General features: G+C 31.1%; 1 protein-coding gene across 1 annotated transcript in view; it reads right to left on the bottom strand.

Moving 5' to 3' along the window:
* Positions 1 to 661: 661 nt before the first annotated feature.
* LOC128989241 (potassium voltage-gated channel protein Shaw-like) overlaps positions 662 to 21,752 on the bottom strand; it is an 83,502-nt gene continuing 62,411 nt past the window's right edge. Inside the window, exons 3-4 of the mRNA XM_054411115.1 lie at positions 1,248 to 1,380; positions 662 to 667 (exon numbers count right to left, since the gene is read on the bottom strand). Coding sequence (XP_054267090.1) covers positions 662 to 667; positions 1,248 to 1,380 — 139 coding nt within the window. The remainder of the gene's footprint in view (positions 668 to 1,247; positions 1,381 to 21,752) is intronic.

Below are 21,752 nucleotides of genomic sequence, written 5' to 3'. Positions count from 1 at the left end.
TTTTTTTGTGTTGTTTATTATAAAAAGGATTTCGCAATACGTGAAGAAGACTCAAATGATTAGGAATATCTTAAAACCTTTTGAACATTTTTGAGTAAACTCGCGAAATAAAATAAGCTGGTGAAAGCAACAGGTGCAGCTTGCAAAGTAATTTTATTTTCTGTCAGAGATGACAGAGCAGACAAAATACATTCTCTACTTCCATCTTAAAAAACAACAATGCGTCAAATTTATTTAAACTTTTATGAACTCCAGAACGACAAAATTATTTACGGACATTGAGATTTTATTTCATAGTTAGTTTCCGATTTCAAATGTGGAAATATTATAAATTTTTACTGATTCTATTTTAGATCAAACTAAGGATTTTAAAATATTTTAAACTTTGAATACATTGGACTTATTCTGTTATAAAATAAAAAAAACTCACTATTTGTGTTTCATATTTGGTTACGTTTCAATGATTTAATCTGTTTTATTAGATTTTTTCCCCTTAAGGTTTTTTTTTCACACAGATCACAGCTTTTATTATCATTATAAATCAGTGAAAACAAAGTTTTATTAATAGATCGCTTTATATTTTAAATTGTATATAAGAGAAGCAAGTAAGTAACAGGAAATAAATGGTAAGTATCGAAATTCACAATACATACCGAGCATGTCATACCTAGAAATTCGCAAACAAAAAAACATACCTTGGTCACAAATCACAATCATATAAAATATATAAAATGTTTGTATCAATTGTATTTCACTTAGGAGACTTTGCAACTTACAACGCAACTGACAAGTTGTTTAGTTTTATTAATTTAAAACTAGGTTGGATTTGCAAACATTTGAGCTAAGAAAAGTTTGATTTGATTTATTCAACTTCTCAGATTTTCGGACAAATATGTTCAAGTAAATTTTCATCTTAAGTGGGTAAGTCTATTGGAAGTGAAGTAAAAATGTTGTCTATTCTTAAAGACTACTTTTATTTAGAGCATGCAAAAATATTATGTATGTAATATATTTTTCAAAATTTACTTATTAAATAACCTTTAAAATTTAGTCACCAGTCACCTCATTCTATGGTTGTGGAACTTATTGGGATAATCGGATCACAGCAAAACTATGGTTTGTTCAATCTTACATGTGGAATGCAATAAAGTGAACTGGAAACATAATCATATATATCGTGAAGAATATAAGAACGACCGATCAATAAAATAAACATATTCATAAGTAAACAGAGTGTAAAGGCTTGCCTGGGTATCCCTATGTATGCTGTAGGTAGACCAACAACAAGGCTCCACTTGATTGGAGTCCAACCCCCAAAACTCCAATTCCTCCTCAAACAGAGGACCGCAAACATTGGTCGGATAGTGCAGCTTCCCCGTTCTGAAACACAATAGATTAACTGAAGAAAACCATAGGTCAAAGGATACAAAATTTTACTATGTATTTCTTTAAAATTATCACACGCCTCGACTATCTAAATTTAATACATTTTAGTAGTTTTGCAGCTTCAAGAAATTTAAAGTGTCAAAAATAAAGAGATATATATAAAGGGAGGTGAAAGTAAATCATTTATGTAAAAATGTTATTTGAAAAATTGATAAGATTTTACATATCTGCCTACACAAGATGTAAAATAAATCAATACCAAAATGTTGGTTTTCACTACTTACAGTTAAAAAAGCCATAAATGTATCTATAAAGGTTGAATTTTGTTTGTAAAAGCGTTGGAGGATGTATAACTAACTTATACAACAGATGCAATGATCAAAATATTTCTATTTCGAGTCCTCTTCCCATTGAAAAGCACGGGTACAACAGATAGCAACAGTAATAATAAAACAAACATACAACTATGGAAGCCAAAGTGGTGGAATCCAAGTAAAGTTTTAAAATAAAAATATGCCTTTGTCCATCTGTGGTGTATTGACTTTAATACAGTAACGTTTCCACCCAATCGGTCCACTACTTGGGGACATACTTGCAAATATCCAAACGTCCACATCTATAATATTAGTAGGATAAAATAGCAAAAGGTTATTTAAGTTAAGCTGAGTTGTAGTCGTAAAAATGCCGATTTCATGTTGTTATTCGATTGGTTTCTTAGATAAATCCTCTCTAAACAGTTGGTTCACTATTTTATTTTCCTCTAACACATACAAAATATGTAACAAATAATTTTCCCTTCTTATTTATATTTCTTAATCCTGAAGTAGAAAATCTGATAAAAATCATTTTATATTTATATAGAAACTAAATGTTTTTATTTTAATATCAAAGGCGTTCTTTCTAAACTGGTAGCAACATCTTAGTATTGGGTGAAAAATGCCACTGCAGGTGTGTAGGGGCTCCCCAGAAGTAAATAATAAATGAAGCCCGCAAACCAGTAACTTACTTACCCGAACTTGTGGCACATATGACTGTTTGTATTTGTAATGAAAGAAAACTTAGCCAAGTATAAACCTTGTAATACCAATTTTATTTCTTTTCACTTAGATGTAATTTGCTTTATTAGTTTGAAATCAAAGTTAAATGAAACAATAAACTAAAATACTCTTACTATTTCCAGTACCACATATTATTTGTGTATTTTCAAGAAACTTTCAACTCTTCTTAAACAGTTGAGACATGTGTTTAGATTGCTTAAAATTTATCTATATCATTATATACTATAATTATTAAGGTTGTTATACAAACAAGATTACAAAAGCGTAAACTCCACTATTTAGCTTATATTTAAGAAACAGTTGTATTTTTAATTTTGTTTTTCAACAACTTCAAAACTAATTAAACAATTAAAAGTTTTAATTGGGAAGTTTAAACGTCATTAATGTCTCACACCAACTATAAAGCTACACAAAGAGGGCAACGAGTCGGATAATAGAGCGTCTGGAGAAATGGAGTGAATTTTATTTATAAATGAGGAAACTTTTAGACTTATAATGACTTGACTAAATGATTATTAATATTTGCAACAGAGATTTCTCACCTGTAGTAAGACTTTTGTATTTCTTTGTTTCAAATAGTTGGTTATTAATTCTAGGGATTCGTTGTGTACGTACTTTCATTTTAAATAACCTTGAAAAGGAACATGAAAGACATTTCATTATTTGAGGTCTACATTTACCAACTAATAGAGCAAAAATGTGTTTTGAGTAAAAGTGTTTAGTTATCAATGATAAAGCACTTGTTAAGTGGAAAATTGCGTAGTAATTCTAGATATAAAGGTTACGGATTTCGTGTAGAATAAAACCTAAAGTATAGCAAATTCAGATTCGACAAATTTTAGCTAAATACAGACTGTAATTTACATGCTACATATACCAAAACCCGTGATGGCAATAAGGCCACCGCAGACTGGCAATTGGCTTTAAGGGCACTAAATTGCCGTTAGTGTGTGACCCAAATAGTATTCGAAGCATTAACTGAACAAATAATTATGAAACAGAGTATAAATACAGTGAATAAAGAATGAAATAAGTAAATTGTGCGGTAATAGTAGTTTACGCAACGATCGCGTAAATATAGTCTTAACGACATGAGTAGAAGTTTAAGGCACGATCCTTGGTGAGTGTCGTTAAGACTATTTACGCGAGTACCGTACACTATTTTACCTTAGACGGTTTTTTAGTTAATAATCGCTACTCATAACTTCACAGAGAGGTTGTTTTCGTTTGTAACGTCTCATTTTCACTAACAATGGTGCAACGACACATTGTACCTACCAAATACTAATTGCACCACTCAACAATTAAATTGGTCTGATCAGCTGATTAGTTGACGTTAAAAGCATTACAATTTTACTTCTTCCCTCTCAATCCTTGAACCTCATTGGTCCGTTACCCGTGTCGTTAAGTAAAAATCAATACTGTTAAGTAAGTAAACAATGCTGTTAAGTGAGTATTTTCAATTCTAAGAACTGAACTTAAATGGCTACTATAAAAAACTGTCATAGGTAATAAAATTTTTATGACCTATAAAACAACTAATGGGCAAATAAAAACAATATTCACCTTTTCTTCTTAAGTAAAAAAAATACAATCAATTTCGTCTGAATATTGAGTATTGTTATAAATCAGCTTTGTTTAAGCAATTCAGGAAAAACGCGATGGCCGATAGTGCAGCACAATAGAACAGTCGATGCACATGATTATTGACCAAAGAAGTGCAAACTCTTTGATGTTCCGATATCAAAGATATTTAAAGAATCCTTCATCCCAGGACTGCACCTTGAAGGTTTCACATTATGAAACTCTGTTAGACCTCTAGTCAAAATGTGGTACCTAAAATTGTACCATAAGGATACTCGTCGCAGCGACAACATAAGAATGTCATAACTATACATATTATGAAGACTTTCGTTTCTAATTGTTGGTAAGTTTAACTGCAACTCAAGCTGGAACTAATGATCAAACCCTATAATACCGACCCAAAGATATCAGCCAATTAGAGAATCTCTTATATTAATACGTGAGGGCTGTTTTTGTAAACAAAACTCCTTCATTATTTCTCAACCGATTTTAACATTTTAGGTGTCAAATAATTCGTCTCAATTTGTACTTTTGCGTAAAGGTTTTAGAATTTAAAAACTCTTACTAGACGCTCTCAAAGGCCGCATTTTCCCCATAAGAATTACATTGAACACAAATGAAAACAAAAAGAGCTGTAGGCTATATAAAAAGAAACTCACCAGCTTTTTGGATGTTGTTTTGGATTGATGTTTGTAAAATTTAGGTGGTTATATACAAATCTAAACAGTCAATCAATTTTTTTGGAAGAACAGAAAATTTCTTGAGTATAAAGGAGAAATATTGAAACAGGAGGAGAAATCTTATACATATGAGAGAGTAGAGGAGAGGCCTGGTCTCACAGTAAGGAACCAGGTACACAACCACTTGGGGAGATGAATCATTTTTGCCAGTTATGCTAAGCAACTTATTTTGGAAGTAAAAAAAACCATGAAGAATATACACATCATGTTGTCTCAGTGGTAAAGTAAACCTACCTAAAGTCTGAGCATATAAATGCATGCATGGAATGTTCACTGGTAACAGCTTTAAGTCGGGAAACATTTGTAGAAAACACAATAAAATTAGGCCGGCTCCATAAAATGCTACAATATTTTTACAAGAAGCGTATTATTTCAAAGCGCTATTAAATAGCGTGAGTATTTAGATTAGTTACATAAGCGTTAAATCGGGTCTTTTAAACTCATCGAAAATTATGACTGGTATTACTGTAGTTTTAAAATAACTTCTGTATAATATCGGTACTTGAAAATTGCTCGATTTCGAGCAACAGGTACACTAGTTTTGTATGACGTTCTGTACAACACACTAGAATATAAAACTACGAATTTCATAGACTATCGTAAAAATTTTGTTAAGTGGCCATTTTAAAACCATAGGCCTATTATTAGGGGTAGTTAAGAACCCTACAAAGCTTACCAGGCCCCGTTCCGTGATTTATAGCCCTGATACTGTTTCCGGATCATTAGGTTAGTAATATCACGACCAATATACCCTCAGTAACCTACCTTCCGCCTACAAATTTTGCATAAAATTTACATTTGACTTTTAAATTAGACACAATTTCGTAACAAGTATGCATGGTAGTCAAACAGTCTATACAGTATAAGGGGATTTAGATTACCTTTAAAAGACATCTTGCCATTGGGGCGAAGTAAATCGCTTTATACCGGTATATGGTAGTCAATAAGCCATAAAACTAACACCCTTGTAGAATGGGAGCATTATTTGTAGCAAGTGATCCGATTCTAGATTGCTTCACTGATCCAGGCAAGCTCACTAGTCACTGTACGTTTTATGTTTCATTTCTCCATATCGTGTGATGACTGCCAAAATACGCTTTAGAATTAGATAGCTTATCCTTAAAATCTGACGAAATACATTGAGATATGTTAAAAAAATATAACAATTGTATAGTGTAGTATAGTGTATGTTCTGTCATTAAAATATAATTTCACAACATTTCTTTATAAGTTTAATTGGCATGTCTTAAAATTGGAAGAGAAAAACACTAAAAACATTTAAATCCATTTTATACTCCTCACAACATGTGGTTAGACTAGCGAAATTAATCATATACATTTTTCTGTTTAAAGATTGTACCTAGGTCATACAAATATAATGTATATAATCAACTATTTCATTGGGAAGGATGCTATTAAGACACCACTTTCAAGATTCTCATGCATAATAATGTTCCTCATTGTGTTCTAGCTTTTCAATCTTGGATTTTCTACTAAATAATATTAGACAAGAAAAATGTTAAACTGAAACAGTGTCGCCACTACACTATTTTAATTATAATAGGTAGTGTAAGATGGTGAAGTGAGCACTGGACTTCGGTCCTCGAGGTGCTAAGTTCAATACCCGTCAATCACCAATGGATTTTATCTAAGTGATGATGCCACAACTTCTAGGCTTAGCCCGGAGTAATGTGAAAAACAATCCGAGTTAGAGCATAGCGTAAAAATTTTGCATTTTTAAATGATCATCTTTATGTGTTGTGTAGATATTTATTTAATGACGAAGCATTTTATCGTATTTAAAATGTCTATAAATTGATGGAGGATTAAATTTGACGATAAGTCTATCAGTTATTGAAGTCTTCTCTGTAAATATATTTGCCTAACTATGTGTGGGAATATACGGTATTAACATAGTATTTATTTTGTAAGCATCAGTTCAAATATCTAACATGCAAAATTTCCATATCAGTGAAACGAAAGTCAAAGCACAACCTGAGGGGTTTCGGATGCAATTTATTTCTACAATGTGTGTTGCCGTATCCTTTTGTACTAGTGTGAAAACGTTTACGGGGTTGATATTATCAGGAGGGTAGTTTTACTGAATGGACAGTTTAATTATTTACAAGCAAAGAAAAACTGCACTGAATTGTGTACACTTTTAAAGTAATATAATAAACACAAGATATATTTACAAATTATTTGTATTGAAACAATGGAAACTATAAGTGTTGTGATATTATTTATATCTTCTTTTACCTTAAATAAACTCAACCTACATTTACCATATTTCAACGTTTAACAAGCATCACAAGGAAACCAGGATCAAAGGAGATGGATTTAATTACTTCCAGACTATTTAGGGAAACCTTCCCTAAACGGGGCTTTTGACCGTCATTAAGCTTTGTTAAATTGATATTTCTCTAGTTTTGCCTGTCCTATGTACTGTAGTGAAACAATTATAACTAATTTGTAATAATCCTCTGCATTTGGTACTAATATTAGAACTCCTAATAATGTACTTATATTTTACAATACTACAAATATAAGAAATGAATTCTTTTGTCCTAGGACGCCAGGTACGGGCCCGGAATTGTTTTTCACATTACTTCAGACTAGACCTAGGGGCTGCGGCATTATCACTTAGATAAAATCCATTGGTGATATGGCGAGATTTGAACCCGGGACCTCAGGCACTTAAGTCCCGTGCTCTAACCACTAGACCAGCTTGCTCCCCCAATAAGAATGTTATACTACTAATATAACAAATTAAATAATATTATTTATTATTTAGATGAAACTTTGATTTGTTAAGCTTTTTTTCATCTAGAATTAGTTATAAGTTCTTTGATTCTAATTTAAATGAATACAACCTAAAATGAGCAATGCAACGAAAAATTAGTCCATACTGCCTCTATTTATTATCTGTCATTTATATTTTCAGCAAATTATTTTTCGAAGTTGCTTACAAACAGATGATTAGGCAGTGATAACAGGGAAACTTATGTTCATAGAGTTACCAACAATATGATTACCTAACAGTTTAGAGCATTTTCCTTATTTTTCTGTTCGGGAGGGAGCTGGTGTAGTGGTTAGAGCTTCAGTCCCTGAGGACCCGGGTTCAAATCCTGCCAAGTCATCAATGGATTTTGTCTAAATGATATTATTATATAATATAATATATGCCATATTATAAATGATATGGCAACTCCTAGGTCTACCCTGAAGTAATGTAAAAAACAATTCTGGGCTCGTCCATAGCGTCCTAGGAAGAAACAAAATCCTTATTTTACAGATCAGTCTTATGCAGTATCTTCTAAGTGAAATGCACAACAATTAAAATTTGTAAAATTAGCTTCAACAAATGAACTTACTACTGTTTTGCTTTATATTAATATCGTCTTTTAATATGTGATTAATTTACCCATCAAATCCAGATCAAGTGGCAACATCCTAGTGTTTGACGATGTTTGGACACAATGACACGGATAAAGTCGTTTAGACTCCGGGGAACGTTGCAATAGCAATGATCTCAGACCATCACGCCTTATGACGTTCAACAATAACATAAACTCGACATTTGGTTTCCTTCCAAAATCATTCATGTTTATGAATAGCTTTTACATTACGTATAATAGTACTAGTGTACCTGTTGCTCGAATTCAAGCTATTGCGAAGTATTACAGAACTTTTAAAATGAATAACAGTCATAATGATGACTTTAAAAGAGTTGACTCAAAGATTATGGAAATACTCACAATGTACATAACTTTTCAATATTATCATCATTTCTTGTAAATATATTATAATTTTCAAAACCTGAACATGTTTTTAGTGTTTCTACTAATGTTTATAAAACAACTAAAGGCAGGCAATTTGATTAATGTTAACGTGTTAATTAATTATTAACACACTAAATAAAAATAGTCAAAGTCTACTACATAATAATTGCTGTGTATTATGACTGTTAATGTATACTACATTTCCATCAATGATTGTGTGCCTTAAACTTTAGTCATATTGGATCTCACTACTTTATTTTCATGCTGGGAATAGTAAAATTATATTAATTAACTATTCTTAAATTATTTACTTAATTAATGTGTTATGAAAAGTTTTTTTTTTATCGTGCGTGTAATTCGAGAGTACTCAACAACAATTCTGATTGCTATCCTCAGATTTTTTTGTGAAAATATCATTCAATTATTTGTTAAAATGTATGTAATTACTATATAGTTAAAATGTACATTTTTTTATTTAGAAAAAAAAATAATAATTTGACTTTTGAGAATCGACTGTGTTTCATGTTTTTAACGTGCGTAACTTAAGGGTGAAAGATTTGTTTTTTAAGGTATTGATTGTTATAAGTTAACGATATTTGTAGTTGTATCTTATCAATATATTTTAATTTTCCATTTCGATCCTTTAATCTCTTTCATATTTTATTCTTCCCCGGTTTTCCAGTATCATTATTTTAGCCTTTAATATTTTACTTCAAGCTATAAACATTACTAAAAGTTTAAAATAATGAAAACGGTAACTAACAAGAAATAATTGACAAAAAGCAACTGTAAAAGAATAAATTCTAAACTATGACATACCAAATTCACAAAGTGAAACTCAAAGTTTAAAGAAAAACGTAGCGAAACGTTAGAAAAGGTAAAAACTCAGAAGAGATGTAAAGGTGTAGATGCAAAGCGGAAACTTATTTCTAAACGTCTGATCCCTATCTTGGTTTATGAGGGGATCTGTATCCATTCCAGGATACATTTTCCAAATATATTCATGTTAATGCAGTCGTTTAATACATCTTTGTAGCTATTCAGTTTTACACTTGGGGAGTTTTAGGGTTTCGTAAATCATTTCTGGAACATTGTACCAACTTTGTATACTGGCGGATATATACTATTGAAATTCTTTAACCATTATGTTATTTATATTACCTACAACCGTTTTTTAAAGATGCTGTTTCAGTTCAGTTCTTTCAATTGAAAAGTTTCCTATAACAGCATTGTTTACTTTCATAACAGCATAGTTTTACATAACAACACGGGTAACGGACCAATGAGGTTCAAGGAATGAGAGAGAAGTAAAATTGTAATGATTCGAACTTTAACTAATCAGCTGTTTAGGGCATTTTAATTGTTGAGTGGTGCAGTTAGTGTTTCGTACAATGTTTCGTTGTATCACTGTCAGTGGCAGTTAGAGGTTATAAACGATAACATAACCTCTCTTAGAAATTATGAATATTTTCAGTAATTAAAATACTGTTGTAGGTAAAGTAGTGTACGCGACCCGCTTAAATAGTGTTAACTAAACTCGTAAATCTTTTCAAATCACTCGATAAGGCTCGTGCCTTAAATTTCCTACTCGTGTCGTTACATTATCTTTACGCTATTGCTGCGTAAACTACTATAAAATGTTACCTAGAGCTTAGGTTACCTAGAGTACATTCTCGTTTGTTATTAAGGCAGCCCGATGGATACATATCGATACGTATTTGCCAGAGAGTACTAACAATTTACATGAGTAATAACGAATAACATTTAAGTTTACTGTCATCCAAACATAGTACGACTATACAATTGTGTCACCTAATTAGTTACTTGATCGGTCACCACTGTACTGTAGACAATCGATAATAGGATGGTCCGAAACCATTGTCAAAGTTATGGTTTCTCTCTAGTCAGAGAAGTTTGTCTAAACAACAGTTCTGGGACAACTGTCAACTCCCTTACCTGCGGTTGACATTGTATACTGAGACAGACATTCAAATAATACGGTTTAGCTGTAACCAGATTGGTTTATAAAGAGGTAAAGAGTCTTTCATGAAGTATAATTTCCCTTGTAGTTTTTATACTATCGTACTTCATACATAAGACAACCGTTAATCGAATTAACCTTCGTACTGTACCGGCTTACCCATTGCTTTACTATATAATGATCAACGCACGGGCAGTTAGGCTATGTGGACGGCTAAATGTAAGGTTAAAAGAAGCCGCCAACCTCTAAAAAATTCTACTTCTAGTTAGATGCTTATTATTATTGTTTCTGAAAATGAGCAGCTTTTTCCTTAGTGGGAAAACCAACCTCTGATGAGTCTTCAAAATATGGAACAGACAAAAGTAAAATTTAGAATCATCTTAAGTAAATTTCAATTATATCGATAGAAGTGTGATGAATAAGGTTTGGTAATAATTACAATGGTTATCTGTGTAACTAGTGGGCAAAGGCAGTTTGCACTCGTAATACACATTACATTTCCTTACAGTTACTATAAACCATAAATAATTAGTAATTTAAACACTGTACAACACGTTTTTAGGTTAGGTTAATCCAAACATTGAACGAAATGGGAAACGATGAACCACCTGATCGTATTCGTAATATCTTTAAATGTTGCCAAATTATTTTCAAGCGTACACGGATTACGTGGATAATAAAAACGCGCTGTTTGGTGTTGTTTGGTTGAAATACTGGTGTGTGCCAAAGTAAAAACTGCACTCCAAAGTAAAAACTGTGCACCAAAGTAAGCCTTTCTGTACTATAATCTGTGCAAGGACGCCCACTTTGTCGGGTTGTAGGAAAAATATATTTATTTGAATAAAATTATTATTTTTACAGAGTTTTACAGAAACAACATTATTAGACTGCCACTTTGCCCCCTTTTAGTAAAAATGTTGCCCAAGATGAATAAGGTTTGGTAGTAATTACAAAATAAATTTATTTGAATTAAATTATTATTTTTATAGAGTTTTACGGAAACAACATTATTAAACTGCCACTTTGTCGCCCTTTAGTAAAAATGTTGCCCAATATCTTCGTCACATAAATCGGACCGTTAAGGGCAAACGAGAAGTACAATCTTCCGCAAAGGTTCTAAGTGTCAGCTGGAAAAAGTTACACAGAGAAAAGTAAAACTGCCTTTTAGTGTGAAATTTGTAACTGTATTATTCTGTATTTTAAACCCCTAATAAAAAATAAAGTTACACACCACTTTGCTAAATATTTATTTAAATTTCAAATACCGTTTTGTTTTCAGATTAAACGTGCTCTGTAAGTTAGGGATATAAGAAAATCATTTACGTAATATTTGTATATTTCAAAACAAAAAATGTAATAACTTCTACATTATAAAATATTTGCCTTCACTGAAAAAAAAAAAAAACTAAACGTACTGATTGTCCGCAACTTGTTCATGAATGGTAAAGACGTGGTAATAAGTACCTGTTGAGTATTATTTCTGCGAAATAAATTTCAAATCTATTGTGTTTTTTATCAAATTTTACGAATTACGAACATACAAAGGGGTGCGTTTCTGTGATGCGCGTTGTTGAAGTGTAAATAAAATAAATCCAAACGCTTCTGGTTCAGTATTTGTTTGTCTTTGTTGTCACGAAAATGTGTTCGAATTACTGTATTTTAAGCTCTGTAAATTATTGTTAAAATGGTATGATTGCAAACCGATTGAAAATATTAAAATAATAATCTACATGAGTGAGTCATAGTAACTCAACAACAACAAACTTAGAGCCATAAGTTTGTGGTTAACTTAATCTAACTAATATTTCAGCTAGTGTTAACCGTAAAATTAAGATGTCCATTGGGGTCTCGTCATGGTCAATTGTATTCAAAATCTGAGCTGGACTTAAAACTTTCTAAACCATATTTTGTACATATTTTCGTCCAAACACATTTCTACAAACCCACCTAACATTTGGGGGATGATTTTAATACTATTTGACCCCCTTTCCACAGAAACCTAACTACAGAACGCAAGTTATTGGATGCAGCGTTGATTTTCCCTCAAATCGTTTTCAAAAACCACGAACACGAACCAATCGTTGGAATGGGAACCAAATAGAATAGTAGTAGACGAGAGCTCGTCCAGTGGTCTAAAACTCGGCCAAAAGTATGTATTGTGCAAACCTCTATTTTCACCCCACGCTGTAAATAAAACATGTGATTGGAATTTCTTTCATTTGTTTTGATTTTCTGTTTATATTTTGTTGTTATTTCGTTACAAACATGGCAACCCATAAGGCCCATGTTATTTTTTTTTAGTTTTAAATTAATTTGTTGTGTTCATTTTTAAGCCTATTTTAATTTATAATGGGATTCTGCACATCTACAGGAAAATATCTTTTATTTGGTACTAACCGCGTGTAATTCGGTCCAGTAGTATGGTCATTTTGGCTGTGATAAGTTTTGCAAAAGAGCCTTGGTTTTAGATTTAAATAAACTCACTTGATCGTTCTATTAAAAATATAAGACAAATAATTCGTTGGCCAAAGTAAAATATCAGATAAATAATTTCAAGAAGTCTCTACATCTTGAAGTAAAAAGTACCAAGTAAATAAAGTCAATCGTATTGTTACACATAAAACTCACACAATATAAATATGTGATCATCTATTTTTATGACTATTAGTTAGGATATGCTGAACCATTTATTGATGTTGAGCTAACAAAATGTGTAAATGTAAAAAAACTACATCAGTGAAAACAAAACAAACCTGAGAGTTTTTGACGCTTTCAATTTAAGCGCCAATGTATGATAACACCCGCCTTTGTACCGGGGCAAAAGTTGGCAAATGCAACGTCCCAGAGGTCTCACTGTTGTGAAAAACAGCTGTACACTATATTATTCAACAAACAAAACATGAGTACCATTTTACGGAACAAAATAACGGATGAATTCCCTTTAAATCTTTTGATCTTTGCGTTTATACAATACCGTATTGAAAAAAATAATAGCAATATATCAACAATACATCAGGGTATCCATAAAAACATTTCAAGACTTTGGGATATGAATCCTCATACTAAACGGAAGGATAAAGTTTATGTGAAGGTATTTCCGAAAATGCATATTTACCTAGCTATCCACCATTTTGCTTTTTCTACAAAACTATTTTTATTTTGAAGTTTTTTAACCGATGATTATGAAACTTGTTAAGCATGTTAACGTACACAAGACCTATTATAGAACAAAATAAAGTTGGTCTAATTAAATTTCAGAACTGTTTTAATTTTAAAACTTTAAATAACTCTAAAATATCATTTTATCAAAAAATGTCAACACCATTTCTAGAATTTTTTATCCCCCATCAAACGACATGAAGATCAAAAAGATCGGACGGCAAATAACTGAAATGGAACGTTTTTGGTGTAAAAAATAAGGCAAAGTTAGTCAAGGTGCACTTTAAAACCTTATCTTACAACTAATAAACGTTTAAACTAAAAAAAAAAAAAAATAAAAAAAAATAACAAAACAATGTATTCAGTTTTTTATTCAAGGAATCTATACTTGATCAATTCATATAATTTAAAAAAACACCATTGATACAGAAAAAAATTTGTTTGAAATTATCAGAAACGGGATTTTTTTTTAAATCGTGTGGAAAGTGTAAAAAAATCGCTTTATTATATGTTTAGTACATTTTTAGACTCTATAAAATTAAATTTTACCTTAACCATCTTGGTTTAACTAACATCACAGGGAAGCTTTGTCAAAGGAGTTGAGATTTAATTACTCCCTGGTCAGGTAGAGAAACCATCCAAAAACGGAGCCTTTGACCTTCATATCGCTTTGTTAATTTATTATATTATATTTCAATTTTGTATCTACATGTTCTTCATAAAAGATAGACTCATATTAGTGTTTTCATGTATGAATCTGTTTTGCTATTTATATCGCTTTCATTCTAACTTCAAATTTGTTTTTTGAACGTTTACCAACCACTTGTAGCCTGTAAAAATCGTGGGTGTAAATATGTGGAATTTTTATTGACAGCTGTGGTTCCATCTAATCATATTTTATACCAATTATGGTATAATTTTAAAATTCTTCCTTTAAATTATTTCAAATAACTTGAGGTAAACAAATATTTATACATTGAAACTGTAAACATAAATACGCTTATTGATGGTGAAAAAATGTGTGACTATTTAAATTACAATCATCATTACATTGTTGATACAAATGATATAAATACAGTATATAGTTATTGACAGAGGGTGGATATTACAGTGGTAATAGGCAACTTTCACCCTCTCTGTCAGGGTATTGTAGCCTGCAATATGAGTAAAAGTTTCGAACTTCCTGCAGTGAACTAATATTGGAGAATACACTACACGATCGTACTGCACATCAGAAACTTACTGGATAAAGCATAAAACCACTGAATAAGTGTGAAACTATGGAATTCGTTGATCTTAATTGTAAAAAAGAATAAATTAGTACCTATAAAACCTTTTTTTAGCTCAGAAATACAGGGTAAACAGCTACAGTGCCACTAGTTGATAACTAGAAGGATAAAGTTTATGTGAAGGTATTTCCGAAAATGCATATTTACCTAGCTATCCACCATTTTGCTTTTTCTACAAAACTATTTTTATTTTGAAGTTTTTTAACCGATGATTATGAAACTTGTTAAGCATGTTAACGTACACAAGACCTATTATAGAACAAAATAAAGTTGGTCTAATTAAATTTCAGAACTGTTTTAATTTTAAAACTTTAAATAACTCGAAAATATCATTTTATCAAAAAATGTCAACACCATTTCTAGAATTTTTTATCCCCCATCAAACGACATGAAGATCAAAAAGATCGGACGGCAAATAACTGAAATGGAACGTTTTTGGTGTAAAAAATAAGGCAAAGTTAGTCAAGGTGCACTTTAAAACCTTATCTTACAACTAATAAACGTTTAAACTAAAAAAAAAAAAAAAAAAAAAAAATTAACAAAACAATGTATTCAGTTTTTTATTCAAGGAATCTATACTTGATCAATTCATATAATTTAAAAAAAACACCATTGATACAGAAAAAAATTTGTTTGAAATTATCAGAAACGGGATATTTTTTTTTTAAATCGTGTGGAAAGTGTAAAAAAATCGCTTTATTATATGTTTAGTACATTTTTAGACTCTATAAAATTAAATTTTACCTTAACCATCTTGGTTTAACTAACATCACAGGGAAGCTTTGTCAAAGGAGTTGAGATTTAATTACTCCCTGGTCAGGTAGAGAAACCATCCAAAAACGGAGCCTTTGACCTTCATATCGCTTTGTTAATTTATTACATTATATTTCAATTTTGTATCTACATGTTCTTCATAAAAGATAGACTCATATTAGTGTTTTCATGTATGAATCTGTTTTGCTATTTATATCGCTTTCATTCTAACTTCAAATTTGTTTTTTGAACGTTTACCAACCACTTGTAGCCTGTAAAAATCGTGGGTGTAAATATGTGGAATTTTTATTGACAGCTGTGGTTCCATCTAATCATATTTTATACCAATTATGGTATAATTTTAAAATTCTTCCTTTAAATTATTTCAAATAACTTGAGGTAAACAAATATTTATACATTGAAACTGTAAACATAAATACGCTTATTGATGGTGAAAAAATGTGTGACTATTTAAATTACAATCATCATTACATTGTTGATACAAATGATATAAATACAGTATATAGTTATTGACAGAGGGTGGATATTACAGTGGTAATAGGCAACTTTCACCCTCTCTGTCAGGGTATTGTAGCCTGCAATATGAGTAAAAGTTTCGAACTTCCTGCAGTGAACTAATATTGGAGAATACACTACACGATCGGTCTGCACATCAGAAACTTACTGGATAAAGCATAAAACCACTGAATAAGTGTGAAACTATGGAATTCGTTGATCTTAATTGTAAAAAAGAATAAATTAGTACCTATAAAACCTTTTTTTAGCTCAGAAATACAGGGTAAACAGCTACAGTGCCACTAGTTGTATATAACAAGTAAATAAAATAAAATTTAAAAACTATTGGTATCTAAGAAAATATTATATTTGGAAAAAAACATTAAACGGAGCACTAGGCTGTTTACTAATTGGCACCTAGATTTTAGCATCAAAAAACACGATTTGCGTTCCTCGAATTTTTAAAAAAATTTTAACGTTTCACTACAAAAAAAGTTACTTGTTTCGTTTTATATGTTTTGTAAAAAGAGGTAAGCTTCACCATTTTACAAAACGGAACGTTTATTTTTTGTTAAATATTTTACATACGACCATCTTTTTTAAGTAGCCGTTTTAGTTTAGTTCTTAGAATTGAAAAGTTTCACATGACAGTATTGTTTACTTTCATAACAGCATAGTTTTACTTAACCGTGGTAATGGACCAATGAGATTGAAGGATTAAGAGAGAAAAAATAAAATTGTAATGATTCGAACCTCAACTAATCAGCTGTTCAGGAAAATTCAATTGTTGAGTGGTGCAATTAGTTTTTTGTACAAAGTTTCGATGGATCACTGTCAGTGCCAATGGGAGGTTATAAACGAAAACATAACCTCTCTTAGAAGCTATGAGTAGTGATTTTTAGTAATTCAAACTCTGTCGTAGGTAAAGTAGTGTACGCAACTCGCGTCAATAGCTTTAACGACACGAGTGAAACATTTAAGGCCTTGGCGAGTGCCTCAAAAACTTCTAGTCGTATTTTTAGGCAATCGTTGCGTAAGCTACTATTCTGCTTTGTACAGTTGACACCAGACTAGTGGATGACCTGATGATTTTTTTAGTTCTATACTCTTGAGTCGGGAGAGAAGTTTGTTGTAACAACCAAGAGTTCTACAGTCAACTATCAAATGACCTGTCTCAATTACTGTTGACACAACTTTTAAGTAGGATACAATAGTACCATTGGCAATAGATATCGAAGTTTAATATAATTATATTGGATAGTTGTAGCCAGTGTTCCCATTAAAGAGAAACAGTTAAAAAGTCCACTTATTGAGTACCTCTCCATCGAGCTACCCCTAAAATTTATTTTCTGAATACGGATTCTGAATAAGAGGAACAACCTACAGTACGGCCCACGAGAGTCTGCAGTTGAGGAAGGAGCCTATTTACCACGTGACTTCGAAGGAGCCAATGAGGACAGTGTGGTGTTGTAAAATCTAATGATACCAGCTGTTTTAAAATATTGTTTAGTATATTTTAATTAGTATCAAAAAGTAGTAAACTGGTGATGTTGCAACGTCGCGCTAGTCCAGTCTTGGTATTGGCTGCCGCCAACTGCAGACTCTCGTGGACCATAGTATGGTTTAGTATAAGGTTTAAATAGTGGTAAAAATTGAAAGTTTACTCACCATCAAAATTTTTCAATGTACGAGTAATTATTGCGTTATTTAATTTGCAGCGAAGGTAACAAAATGTATTGCCTTGTAATCAAAGAAGTACAATCACGTTAAAACTTTAAAAAATACCAACAAAGAAACATAAAAATAATCTAAAGACTTACAGTGTTGATTATGTTAATTTCACAAAAAGTACCAGATACAATTAAAATACTTTAAGCACTTATGAATGCTGGAAATCAACAAAGACGTATCAAAATATGATGCTATAAGATTTCAAACTGATGTACTTGCATACATAACCGTCACCTAACACTCTAACACTTTAACATATATAACACTTTAACATGTATAAACTAAACATAGCATAATATTATCAGTTGGATCCTAAGTGTTTTCGAAAGAAAAGTGTTTTAACTATTGCATTCACCGAAAAATTCAAATTATTAGATTAACTAATGTGTGGAGTACAACTTTTTTTTCTTGTAAACTTATTATTGTCACTAAATAAACTACATGAATCGTTTATTTGTTTAGATATTTATTACTGTTCTTAAATCCGCTTACAAAATGTATTATACTGTAAATGTTTTGAATAAAACAATTTTGTGTAGTTATGACAATATTTAAAACAAGATCTGAATTTGAAACGTGTTTATTTATTTTATTTTCGCTCCATTGGAGCACGGCATACACATTCCTTTGAGTTTACAACACAAAGGAATGAGTTCAAAATAAAAAATAACGAGTTTTTTATTGATTGATATTTTTATAACTTGATTCATACTCATACACTGGATTGTATTCTGAGGGGAAATTGGTTAAACTCTGAATATTTAAGAGGACAGTAGTACCATGTGCAAAAAGATCAAACGTAGGTTAAAGATCAAACCTATTCACTTGTTATAAAATCTGTGACGTTCGCCATTAGACTAGCATAGCAACCATATATACCTTCAATCACAGAATACAAAGTTTCTGTAAAATAATCAAGAGATTCATATTTATCGTAATATTGTATGGTCGCCATTTGATTGAAAAGTATTAAAAAGTATTAAAGTATTATATCTCATTTTAAAATCGCAACTGTAATTATCTAGACAAAAAAATAAAGTTTTGGCTAGCATAAAACGTAAGAATATCTTGCAGCTCTAATACAAAAGTTTACTAAATTGAAATTATTTCATTCTTTTTAGAGCGTTTGTAGTCGGTTTTACTGTTTGTTATATATTAATTACTTGAGGTTTTTCGATAAGCAAATTTGGTTGAAACAATCAAAAGTGTCACAGAACAATCATTAGTTTTAAAACTGCTTGAGTTTTAAATTTAAAAAAGTGTTAGTTTACATTTAGAAAAGTTTGAGAACATGATAGGAAATTCTACTAGCTACTATCCCCGGCCCTGGGTGGCTCAGTCGGTAGCGTCGCGGACTTCGGGCCCAAGGCAGCGATGTCGTGGGTTCGGATCCTGGTCACTGCCAATAACATTTTATCAGTACAATTCACCTTTGTACTGTACCGGCTCACTCCTTGCTTTGCTGAACACTATCCACGCACGGGCGCTTAGTCTACGTGGACGGGCAAATGCAAGTTAAAAAAAAATTAAAAATAAGAATAAATAGCTATGGACCTGATGTAGTTTGATTATGTTTGCGCTACTTACAATAATGCGTTACCAGGGACTGACTATAAAATACCTTAAAACTTCGATACTGCCGAGTTAACAATATTTAAATATTTTATTATTTTATTATTTTTGTTTAAATAAAATAATGTCGACGTATTAAAAAACGTTTATTGCATTTTGAATATGTTTAGTATAAAGTTTTAGCTATTGTTAAAAAATTTCAAAGTTTATGTTCTTATGAAGTAACTATATCGTGATAATATTATATTTGATCATCAACGCAATTGGAATTTCAGTGGAGTAAGTTCTTTTATACAGAGAAGGCTCTCACCCCCATGGGGTCATACCTATTTGGTTTTCTACAGCGATGGTTCAACAGCTAAAGGTGGGCTCCTAACCAGCTGTCACGGCGGTCATAAATAAATCCTATTTAACTGATCAATCCATCAAAAAGTGTTTGCAGTTCCTGAAGTTAAAAGCTAGAGTAAAACATGCTATTAAAAATAAGGATATTTTCTTTAAAAAATCCATCTGTCAAAGAAAAGTAATGGCTTTTCTAAGTCAACAAAGAAAACATAGTGAAAAATGGACTTGGAAATGGTAAAGAATAATGATTTCACAAACCCCGTTCTGTTCATCAGTCAAACTTCACTGTGTAGGTTGAGTATGTCTTTTATTGTTTAGGGAGTCAAAAATTTAAATACAATAATTAAATTATCCTACATTAATTAAGTATTTTTATAATACATGTGTTGTTTTAAAAACTTTTGTATCGTTGTGGATTTTTTTAAATTTCAAGGAACATGTTCATAGGATTTTCAGTATCGCGTTGAAAAGTGTTCAATATCTGTGCATGAGTGTTTAAACGTGTGGAAATGAGTGCAAGAAAGTGAGAAAAACTAATTAAAACAAGTCTAAACAAATTTAGTATGCAAAATTTAATTTTGGGTGTGTGTAAAAAAACTTCAGTTCTCTTCAAACTTCAGCTAGCAAACTTAGTGAGGCTTATTTAACTGAGTTCATTTTCAGTAATTTCATAAAAGCTGATTGTGTTTATTTTTTTAAATTATTCTGGTGAAACCTAAAATGGCTTTCATAACAAAAATAACTTTCTCGTAATGTTCCTATCAAAATCTTCCCCTATCAACCAATTTATATTCCATGTCTGTATTAGCCAAAAGCTTATTATTAATTTCCACTGCAAAATGAAGATATCGAGACGCAAAGAGTGACACAAATAAAGTCGTTTAGTCTAGGGAGAACGTTCCAATGGCAATGATCATCCTACCATCGCACTTATGACCATGACGTTCAACGATCACGTCCAACGTCAAATCGGGTTCACTTATCAATGTGCATACTTTTGTTTTTTAGTTTACATATGTAATTTTCACAGTCGGGTCACAATCGGGTTCACTTATCAATGTGCATACTTTTGTTTTTTAGTTTACATATGTAATTTTCACAGTCAATTCACAAGATTATTTCAATCCTGTGATAGCGACGTGGATGAATGATTTCAAATTGTAAATGTTATAAGCAGGGTTAAAAATGCACACACTCATACAAACATACGCGAACGAATGCGATAGAGAAGTAATTGTATTAAGTAATGTATATTTTATTTAAAGAAGCACAAACATTTTTAGAACAAAATATATTATTCTGCAACAGTGGAAAAATATATACAAGGTGTTCAAAAAAGGTAGGGACAAAATTTACGTAGTGATTCCTTGGGCCAAAATAAAGAGAAAATCAATAATAACAACCTTTCCAAAATCGCTTCATTAACCAGATATCCACCATTTTCTATTTTTTACATACAATTTTTTATCTTTAAATTTTTTCAATGGATCTTTATGAAACTTGGTATGTATAAAAGAGACCCATGTTAGAAAAAAATCTTAATTCAAATTGCCAAATGGGGTCCGTTTTATTTTTCAATCTTAAATTACTCAAAAATGGCTGATTTTATGAACAAATTTCCAGAACACTAATATAGCATTTTTAATCCCCTATCAAACAATTACCAATATCAAATAAGAAATAGCTGAGATATTATGATTTGTTATTGTAAAATGGGATAGAATAAGGCAAAAGCTATTCAGGTTTGTCCCATATTATAACTAAATATCATATTATTTCAGTTATTTTTTATTCCATCTTTTCTTTGATAGGGAATTAAATATGCTAAATAAATGTATTCTTAAAATATTTTAATA

This window comes from Macrosteles quadrilineatus, unplaced genomic scaffold, assembly GCF_028750875.1.
Source record: "Macrosteles quadrilineatus isolate MER2022 unplaced genomic scaffold, UCM_ALF_1.0 Scaffold_3__2_contigs__length_128488019, whole genome shotgun sequence".
Taxonomy (NCBI): Eukaryota; Metazoa; Arthropoda; class Insecta; order Hemiptera; family Cicadellidae; genus Macrosteles; species Macrosteles quadrilineatus.
The sequence above is the reverse complement of the archived record's forward strand: the minus strand, read 5'-3'. Positions and strand labels throughout refer to the sequence as shown.